Here is a 10,879-nt window from a genome sequence, read left to right as displayed (position 1 = left end):
TATATTTAAATACTCAGGCATTTATTTTTAGATGAGGTAACATTAATCTGCAACAGCCAGTAAGAGCCAATCATGTGATTCCCACAAATACCAAATTTGGGATGGTGGTGGTATTAGATTTGACTCCTTGTGGTGCAAACGGTATAAAGGGAGGCAGTTCAAAAACGGCCCCCCAGTCAGGCCTTCCTGACATGGCAGTCAGCCATCAGCCCCCATGGGCGAGTGTCCAGTTATTGGTCAGCTCAGCGTCAAAGCTGTTTGTCATTAGAAGCTTCCCCAACCTCATCAAGTGAGAACTTTGGTCACTGAGATAAGATTGGTTAAGAATAAATACCACATCCAGTGATTTCCTTCCTTTCTTTATAGCAAGCAAACTGAAGAGGATCCGGGTGTGCAAGAAATGGAAGCCTTAATAGACAAAATCCAGAAGCAACTGAAAGATCATTCATGCAAAGACAACATTCGTGAGGCATTTCAAGTTTATGACAAGGAAGCTTCAGGATATGTGGACAGAGAGATGTTCTTCAAAATCTGTGAATCTCTTAATGTCCCAATTGATGACTCCTTGGTTAAGGAGGTCAGTGTGAATTACTTTTCCAGGTCGATTACAGAAGCCAAGCATTGATCATTCTTTCCTAAAGGCAATTGCATGTATATTTCATTATAACTGGGGCAGGTTTAGGATGTTCAAATCAGGTCTCCTATTCTGTCCTGATTAGGTATTTTGCCCTGATTGTAGCATTGGCATTCTTTTCTAACTGCTATTGCGGGGCATCTCTTTGAGTGGGCCTGGGGCCAGATGGCACAGAGTGGTCGGTCGGCCATGTCAGGCTGAAGTAGGGCAACAGAGGCGATGAGGGGGGAGCTGCCAAAGGGAGACTCAAAGACAAGTCAATGGAGCAGGATGGTTGGCAGCGTTTGGTACCCTTCACAGCCAATGCCTACATTGGCCCATCAGCAGGGCTAGCATGGAAGAGGGCTGACTGCTGCCCAGAGGCAGAGCCATCTGTCAGTAGGGGTGGCATGGCCAGCTGCAAATGGAGAAGGAGCATGGAAATTTTCATCCTAGAATTTTCATGAGTGAGTCGAAGGGGGAGTTTCATGCCTTTTCTTCATTATAAACCCCTATAGGCAGGGTTCCCTTGAAAGTCAGAACAAAATCTTCCTCACAATTGCCAAGGACTCTGGCTTATTAGCAAGACATTCTCACTGATTAAGAACATTGTTCTGTAGACCTTTGAAAGATCCTTTAGCTGAAAGAAATGTTCAGAATTTAAGAGTCATTTAGGAAAGGGTTTTGTTTAGGGCTAAAATGACTAGGTTGGAGATGAGGATTTTCATAGACAGAAACATTAACAGGGAAGAGGGGAAGGGTATTTGTTCATGTGGGCCAAACACCCAGTTAGCCCCCAAACCTTAGATTGACAGCATGCTCAACTTTTGATTTTCAAGTCATTCATACTGTCTGACGTGGGAGCTGACATGGGAGAGAGGAATGACAGTCATCGGCAAGTGGAACAGGGAAGGGGGGTGGGTGGGGCAGATTTGCACATGTCTTATAAAAATAACCACAGCAGATCAGTCCCTTACCAGTCACCTGACAGAGTCACCACTGAGCTACCACTCAGTCCCCTGAGTTCCAGGGGACGTGGTTTGAGCAGTGGCATAACTAGATTCTTTCATTAGGCTGTGGTAACAGAAGCCTGCTATTTTAAAAGTCTTACTCCATATGAGCCGGGCGGACAAAGTCTTGTATTTGAATATAAAAACAATGAAAAGTGGTTGAAAATGACAATGCTCTTATAAATATGAATGTTATTCTTGAAATCTTGGGCAAGCCATTTACTCTGTCCAGCTTCGGTTTCATTAAGTATAAGCTGGTGATAATGTCTGACCCACCTACCAGGTTCACGGGATCATTTCAGAATCAGCTGAGGATATACAAATTCTGAACTGCTTTACAATCATTATATATACGTGCACTCTGCAGTTAAACTGAAGGAAGCCCTGCAGGTCTGTCTCACCTGTTCTCTTTGCTCTCTTCTGCAGTTAATCAGGATGTGCTCTCACGGAGAAGCCAAGATTGACTACTATAACTTTGTCCGTGCTTTCGCAAACTGACCTGGCTGATGAGAGAATGCAATACAATTTTTTGATGTTTGGACCTACACTTTGAAATATACCTTGTACTTTTCATAGAGGCATTTACAGAGTTCCTGAACTTATATTTCTTTTTTGGTTCTTGTATTTCACTACTACTAAAGTCTAAATTATTAATAAATTGGATCTTATAGGCCCTAAGATTGATGCCTTATTTGGGGTGATAGGGATATAGTGATGGTTAATTTTATGTGTTAACATGATTGGACCAGAGAGTGTCCAGATATTTCATTTAAACATTATTCTGGGTGTTTCTGTAAGGGTGTTTTTGAATAAGATTAACATTTGAATTAACAGACGAAGTAAAGCAGATTGCCCTCCGTAATGTGGGTGTGCCTCACCCAATCATTTGAAGGCCTGAATAGAACAAAAAGCCTGACTTTCCCCCAAACAAGAGAATTCCTCCTGCCTGACTGCCTTCAAATTGCAACATGGCCTCTTCCTGCCTTCAGACTCAAACTGAAACATTAATTCTTCCTGGGTCTCCAGCCTGCTGACCTTCAGACCAGAGCAACACCATCATTTCCCTGGTTCTCAGGCCTTTGGATTCGGATTGGAATTACACCCTCAGCTCTCCTGGGTCTCCAGCTTGCCAACTCACCCTGCAGATCTTGGGACTTGTCAGCCTCTGTAATTGTGAGCCAGTTCCTTATAATAATAACTCTCTGTCTATCTGTTTCTGTCTCTGTCTGTGTGTGTGTGTGTGTATGTATATATATGTATATATACATACACACACACACATGCATCCTATTGGTTCTGCTTCTCTGGAGAACCTTGACTAATACGGACATAGAATGATTAAAAGCAGGAAGGAAGAATGATGGTATTTGCTAGAAGCATCATTTGGGGTGTTGGAAATGAGCACACATTATTGCTGTTGCTGCTAGCCAACGGCCCCACCACTACCCATCTGTCTGCTCCAATATTGTAGGGAAATATTCCACATGTGTTTCAAACTATGGTTCTAGGCCCATTAGTAGACCTGCATTAAAAAAGGGGAATATAATAGAAAATATCAATGTGGTACTCCTCATAGTAGGGTATGTTTTTTTTTTTTTTCATGAATCTTCTGTTTCCACTGAGTATTTATTGGATCATGATGTATAATAAAATGTATTTGTTGGTATGGGTTGTAGTAAAAAAGAGAGAGAGAGAGAGAGAGATTTAATAAATATTCCTTTTAGAGAGCCTGGCCTTGATATAGGAGGGAAAGACTAATAGCAGTTACTGGTTCTCTAATAGCCATCACTGGCTTTTTAGAACGAAGGCTGCTCTTTGGTTGAAGTCAGCCACCAAGTTCATCTTTTTTTTTTTTTTTTTTTTTTTTTTTTTTTTGAGACAGAGTCTCACTGTATTGCCTGGGCTAGAGTGCCGTGGCATCAGCCTAGCTCACAGCAACCTCAAACTCCTGGGCTCAAGCGATCCTCCTGCCTCAGCCTCCCGAGTAGCTGGGACTACAGGCACGCGCCACCATGCCCGGCTAATTTTTTTCTACATATTTCTAGTTGTCCAATTAATTTCTTTCTAAGTTTAGTAGAGACGGGGTCTCGCTCTTGCTCAGGCTGGTTTCGAACTCCTGAGCTCAAACAATCCGCCCGCCTCGGCCTCCCAGAGTGCTAGGATTACAGGCGTGAGCCACCGCGCCCGGCCCACCAAGTTCATCTTTAAAAATGCTATCTCGAATTCCTCCCTGCCACCCAAAATGTGGCATGAATGAGGAAAGAGTGATATAGGATACAGCATGCCTGGGCCTTCTCAGAACTGCTGGGGAACTTCCCTTGGTTTTCCCTTTCCTAATGAGCTAAGCCACCTCCAGCTTATTAAAAGGGTTGTAAATGTATCATGTTGACCTCTTTTCCGCTCTAGGCTATTATCGCAGGAAGAACCTATGTTTTATTTTACTCCCACTGATAACTATTTTTTAAAAGTCTCATTTTCAAGTACAGATGCTCCTCGACTTACAACAGGGTCACATCCTGATAAACCCATCATAAGTCAAAAATATCACAAGTCAAAAATGTATTTGATACCCCGATAAACCCATTGCAAAGTAGAAAAATCATTAAGCTTAAGTTCTGTATTTATTTTATTTAATTATTTTTTTAGAGACAGGGTCTCGCTCTGCTGCTCAGGCTGGTGTGCAGTGGGGCAATCATAGCTCACTGCAGCCATGAACTCCTGGACTCAAGCGATCCTCCCGCCTCAGCTTCCTGAGTAACTGGAACTACAGGTACACGCCACTATTTTAGAAATGGAGTCTTGCTATGTTGTCCAGGCTAGTCTGGAACTCCTGGCCTCAAGCTGTCCTCCTGCCTTGGCCTCCCAAAGTGCTGGGATTACAGGTGTGAGCCACCATACCTGGCCAAGACTGTGGTTAAAAGTTTATTTCAGTCTAAAAATTATTAAGCTCTCTTCTTCCTGCCCCAGGGTTAGAAGCCCGTAGTGAAGTGTGTCTGTTAGGGCAGGTATAGTGGGTTTCTTCTTCCTTCTTTTTGTCTTCTGCTCCCTTTGTCCCTCTTCAGCCACGCTGCTGTCTCTAGCCCTTGTAGGCTCTGGGAAGGGTTAAGGGGCAGAAGCCAGAGAAAAAGGGCAAAGTCTTATTTCTGCAGCTGGTAATGTCAATCTGGGTGGGGCTCTCGGAGTGACGTGTGCCCAAAAGCTGGCTCTTTCTCTCCCCCAGAGCACTCTTTGTTTTTTTTTCATGAGTCCTTAGAAAAACACTTTCCCACAGGAAACCTAGTGCACCCTTCTTAAATGTGGATGGTCCAGTCTCCACCTGACTGCCCCAGCTCTAACAGCGTGCTCAAATTCCTTCTAATCCTCTCAAGAGGTCCTCTTGGATGGGGGCCCTTTCAGGCTGACACACCCTTCCCGGGTGTGCACTCGTGCCCAGTGTTCTCACCCACGTAGCTCTCTTGGCCATGCAGTTAGGCAGCTCGATCCCTTTCTTTGAGACTCGCTTTAGCTGAGAACTAGGCATTCCAAGTCTTGCGCTGTCCAAACTCTGGGAGCCACGTGTCAAGCCCTGAGTCTGTTAAAGCACCCCTCACTTACCTTGCAGAGCCACAGCACTCTGACAGCCCCTTTCAAGAAACCCACACTCACCAATGTTTTCTTCATCACTCCTGCCTCCTGTGGAAGAGGAGCTTTGGGGCCCTCCTCCACAAACCTTTCACGGATCTGCAGCAATCTGCAGCATGTGGAGATACTTGCCAATTTTTGTCCTCAGCTTTAGGCTTCAGCCAAAATGGAGAATTAGGAAAGCCTCATTTAATGTCCTCTTACCCACTCTTTGAAAGCCAAGTGCTCATAGCCCTTTTAACCTCAGTTCTGACCACTGATCCCTTCTTTTATTTGCCTATGTCTTTTCCACAAGATAAAATATAGATATCTTTCTATCGAATATAATGGGGACCGGTATTAAAATGTCAGCCCCACTGTAATTGTTAGAAGTGTCTCAGAGAGAGCTCTCTTGAATGAGGTTGGTACTATTCACATATGTTTCTTAAGCTTGCTGTCTGCCCCTCACCATGCATCCCTTTCAAGTTTACCCAAGATTGAGAAAATGAGATCTGACAGCACCATCACCAGGTATAAAAGCTACTTCATGAAAGACCGAGGCCAGCAGGTCATCTACATGGTATCTGTGCACTCACCGCTCACCTGTTAGTTTATATTAATACAAGGCAGCAAGTGTAGGAACCAAAAAAGTCAGAGCAAGTCACTTTCCCTACTAACATCCTAAATGGCAGTGTAGCCATTAGATGCCACTAATTACTTATGCTACAGTCACAGCTGGCAGACATCTGGAGTCTGGGACTCAGGTGGTGGAAGAGAGCTGAGCATTAGCCTGCAGCAAGCAATATTGCAGTAGGCAGAAATGACCATCACTTCAAATTGGCCACCAGGGAGTTGGAGAGAGAGAGGATGAATTAGCATTACCTATTAGTGTTTGCACTGGAGACACATTGGTAGCTGCAGCTATCAGATCTAACTGAAGGATTTGTCTAAGGCTGTTTAGGGTGGCTTACGGCCTCAGGGCTAGTAAAATCTGTCTTGTGGGTGAAGACTGGCTGTGCATGAGCCACTGCTCAGAGCCCTGGGCCTGTACCCTGTCTGCACCACCAGGGGGCCTTGAAAATACCTTTAAGGTGTATCAAACCCATGATCTGTACGCATTGAGGGTATTTGGGACCAATAGATAGAGAAGACTTCTCTAAATGTTTCCAGAGAATCAAAGGTCACTTGGGTAAATGATTCCTGAATATCCTGCTGGCGCAAGAGTATGATCAGGTTCATTAAACAAATAAAATCAATTTACTGAGGGCTGTATATGTACCATGAACTTAGCATTCAGTATCTCTAAGTTTTCCCACCACCATTCCCTGCAAAACAAAAGTAAAATTCCTATGACACAGATAAGCAAACAGGCTCAGAAAGATTCACTGCGCTGGGTCACCCAGCTTCTCATGGCAGAGCAGGACTAAAACCCAAGTGTGCACCAAAACTTGCCCTCCATCAGTACCACTCACCTTCACCTCAAGTAAATGTCCCCTCTTTAATTCCCACACCCTGTGGGCGTCCTTGGCTAACTGCCCCCTGTAACTGCACTCATCTCCTGAGCTCTCTCCAAAGATGGTTCCGGAAATGCAGCAGACAGCTATGGGCAAGCAGGCCATCGAAGTGACACCAGCAATCTCCACTGCCTGCCATTGTTACTAATATTTAGATGTGTTCTAGTCAACACCAGCACATTTGGTGGTTTTACACGCAAACTAACCCCATCTCCTCCAAGCCAAACTACTTCATGATAGAGCAGGCATTGAGGATGATGTGCTTCTTTCTGGAGCTTCCTACCCACAAACTCCGTGTTAAGAAAACCCCTTTTTCCACTTTACTGTTGCAGAGTCAAATAAAATGTTGCATATTACTGTCCAGGACTTGATGTAACTGACGATCTTTAATTCCAATTTCCTAATTCACAGCACCACGACGGACAAATGTATCTCAAGATATGTAAGAAATGACTAACTGAAAAATATTAGACACAGAGGCTAAAATGGATGCAACTCATTTTTCCAGTAAAACTAAACATTAAGCGTCCAGATTAAAAAGCACTACTATATAAAAGCTTCTCAAGGAATTACATCAGAGACAATTATTCTGATAATTCTATGCCTTTTATTCAGTTATTTCAGAAAATATTTGATCATTTGTTTCAAAATGTACATTTAAAAAATCCATACAAAACTGTAATTTGTTTTAAAACCAGACAGAAACAGTGGAAAAATGATTTTGAAAAAAAGTTCACTAAAAGTAAAAAGACACCCCTCCCCCCAACCCTTGTACATGAAAGCATAAATATGGCAGGTACAAATTTTCCTTGAGTTCCTTGTTGTAATTTGGTCCATAACATGAACAGGCTAAAGCAGAAAAACACAGAGACAATCTGTCCACATTTTCATTATGAGTTGCTCAGGGCACCAGCAGCCTCAGCTCATCCTTCAGATGTTTATTAAACAGAGGAACTGAAATATGAGGTTTACAGTCTCATCACAGACACACTCAAGGAAACGGTGGTTCTCACTACCACAGCCAGATCCTATCAGGTGAACAGGGCTATCCACCCGTGGCTGATTCTTGGAAAAATCTCCTTCCTCTCCACGTGAACAAGCAGCTCTGGAATGCTTTTAGGCAGAGTGACAGTGATGTCATGGGCATCACAACAGATCTTATTCCTGGACACTGACTTATGCCCCATCACGAGGATGGGTTTTTCCTCTTCAACAGATTTAAAAAAAAAAAAAAAAACAAAACATGGACTTCTAAGATGATGCTACATGTTCTACAAGAGTGCCACAGAAACCCACCCAGGACCACAAGAATGACAGCAACAGAAGGAAAGTGGCTGACATTTCTTCTGTAAGGGATGACGACTACCCCTCCCGTGGGTCCCATCTCTCCCCCACTTGCAGGGAATTGTAAGGGACAGAAAGGCCTGTGGAAGAGACCACCGGCTGGGAGAGTTATTGCACAACCCGGTAGAGTGAGAAAAAGACAGGCAGGCAAGGGGCAGGGCAGAGGGTCACTGCCACTGACACAAGGTAACACTGAATCAGGAGCTCAAACAGGTCTGCGGCAGCCGGACTAGACCACCTGTCAAATGCGTTATCTATGCGTTAACACTCCAGACTGGGAAGGAAAAGTAAACACCTTTCTCATAGAAACTTTGGGTTGAATGGGAAGCAAAATAGATCGGAAGAGGATTATGGTTATGTTTTTAATCTGGGATGGAGGGCACTGGAAGAGCAGGGCTTGCCGTGTGGGGCCAGAGGCACAGGGGTGGCGGGGGGGTGGTTCTGGGAGTCTCTGAGCTTCCCTAATGGGTACGAGGCACAGGTGTCTACGGCTGGGCCACCTCACGGGCTCCTTCAGCCACCCAGCAGGCCACAAGAGAACTGACACAAGGCAGAAACCAGGAACAACACTGAGAACACACTGGACCCTGATGCAACGGGGAGGGAGGGTGTCAGAAATGAATGAGGCAAAACTGTCACAATCCGTGTCCCTTTTATACGTAACTGTTCTGAGGTATGGTTTCCTCAGCTGCATATGACAAACAGCTCTAGAGCCCTGGCGGCTGGGGGCTGGCCACACAGTACAAGTGAAGACCACACGGCAAAGTAAGGCACTTGCTGTACACACACACAAAGGATCTGCTCAGGACAAAAACTCGGCAGGGGCTGCTGAGCAAATGGCCGCAGGGAGCCTGCAAATCCGAATGCTTTTCTTCTTTACAGCTCTGCTAATCCGGGGACCTCCACACAAGAGTGAGGCAACTCTCCCTAGGGAGGAGTGGTCTTTTTCAGCCTTTGGCGAGGTGCAGTTGACACTCGTGCCAGAAGTAGGGTGAAGAGTGAGAAGCTGGTAAACTCTCCCTCACTGGGACAACCACGGGCTACAGAAGGATTCCATTTAGGTTTTCAAGTCATCTGACAATGACCTAATGCTCCAGTAATCCCGACAGCCCTCTCCTGAGGACAAGGCCTGAGCGCAGAAGGCCGCAGGCAGGAGGAGGAACGACGCGGTTGTCCTGACCCCCAGGCTCTCGGCACTGTCTCCAGTGACCGAGAGTAGAGCCTCAGAAGATCAAGGACTGAAGCCTGCTCACCTGTGACACCGAGGCCCTAGGCGATCAGTTACGTCCAGACGCCCCCACTTCCTCTCGCACCAGGCCCGGGAAAACCAGACTGTGGAGGCTGAAGCCCGTGAAGGAAGCCCAAACCCAGGCCTTTCCCAACCACTTCTAATTAAAGCCTCCACGGAAGACAACTTTTATGTCGGGAGGGGATGCGCTCTCTGACCCGGCCTCTTAATTCACTGCTTAGGAAAAAAGGTCAAGGGGAATTGAGGAAGGAGGGCCCAGAAGAAAGCCCAGAAGCACACACCTGTCCCAGGCAGCAGCGGTGTTTGGGGTGCCAGGGATTCTAGTCATGACAAGCATCTGTGAGGGGTCCGGAGCACAGACATCTGTTTTGGTTTCTCAGATGTTGGCAAGTTCTGCCTTGGGACAGGAACAGACAAGGTTCTCAGCAACCATGTAGGTCTGGCGGCCTAGGCACACGTCGGGTGAGAATTGACTCATGGGAGAGCGGCAGCAACTCCCCTGCTGGCTCAGCCCGCCCCCTTTTGCCCAGAACCATCCCTACCTTCAAGAGGAACACATGTAACCTATTAATAGTGCGGCTATCAGAGCCTGGAAGGTAAAAATAGCTTTCCCGGCACCGAAGCTCCGAGGGGACCGGCGGCACGGGATTCCCCCGTCCAGCGGGGCAGCCTCCCTCTCCTGCCACTGCCACCTGTGGGCCCCCAACAGGCGCCGGCCAGTCGGGGATGTCGAGAGGCCGCAGGTGCTGAGGTAGGTTACATCTCTTCTCCTGCTCTTGGCAGATGGTGCTGAGCCGGCCTCTCAAACTTAGAAGAGTATGGCAGGGCCTTCACAAGTGGCCTGGCACTTTGGGGACAGGAGACCATGCATAAAACAGAAGAAAGTAGCCAAAGTCACCAAAACTAGAACAAGCGAGCCCTACAGGCTCACAGGCTGAAGTGGAATTATTTCAGCTCTGGCAACGTGGCTCGCGTCAACCTGCCAAAGACTTGGCTCTGCTGTGAAATAAATGTGCCAGAGAGGCTGGCTGGGAGGTGACAGAGTACCCCTAACGACCCTTTAACCCCTCCCAAAAATGTCCCTGAAGCCCAGGCTGGCGAGATGCCAGCCTTACTCATGGTCTCAGGGTTTTGTTTTTTTTACATCAACAAACCCTGAACACACCCTTGTCCGTGGGAAGCAGAGCCAGCCTAAGCCCACCCCAGACACCGGGTGGGTGGGACCGCACCCAAGGCACAATATATGGCAGCACTGAAGCTTGCAGACGTCAGGAACACGAAGCCATGTCATCTATGGCACCCGGGTGTCCTGGGACAGAGCCACGAAAACCTACACACATGAGAATGGAGGCTGCTTGAGGGCAAGACGTCAGCGGCTTTGCTCACCACCTCCCCAGCGCTGGGCGCGTCGCAAGCGCGCTGTTCGTACCCGTGGAAGGCACGCCACTCAGCACTCTAGCCTGGGCTCCCCGAGAGGGAGAGGCCTCCGGCAGGAAGCAGGTGAGGCCCTGCCAGTGACACAGCTGAGAGGGGACCCAGGCTAACAGGG

General features: G+C 46.8%; 1 protein-coding gene across 1 annotated transcript in view; it reads left to right on the top strand.

The window, feature by feature from the left end:
* EFHC1 (EF-hand domain (C-terminal) containing 1) overlaps positions 1–2,121 on the top strand; it is a 103,729-nt gene extending 101,608 nt beyond the window's left edge. Inside the window, exons 8-9 of the mRNA XM_012648548.1 lie at positions 367–577; positions 2,050–2,121. Coding sequence (XP_012504002.1) covers positions 367–577; positions 2,050–2,121 — 283 coding nt within the window. The remainder of the gene's footprint in view (positions 1–366; positions 578–2,049) is intronic.
* The last annotated feature ends 8,758 nt before the right edge of the window (positions 2,122–10,879 follow it).

The sequence above is a fragment of the Propithecus coquereli genome, unplaced genomic scaffold (assembly GCF_000956105.1).
Source record: "Propithecus coquereli isolate 6110/MARCELLA unplaced genomic scaffold, Pcoq_1.0 Scaffold29, whole genome shotgun sequence".
Classification (NCBI taxonomy): Eukaryota; Metazoa; Chordata; class Mammalia; order Primates; family Indriidae; genus Propithecus; species Propithecus coquereli.
This window is presented reverse-complemented; position numbering and strand designations above follow the sequence as displayed.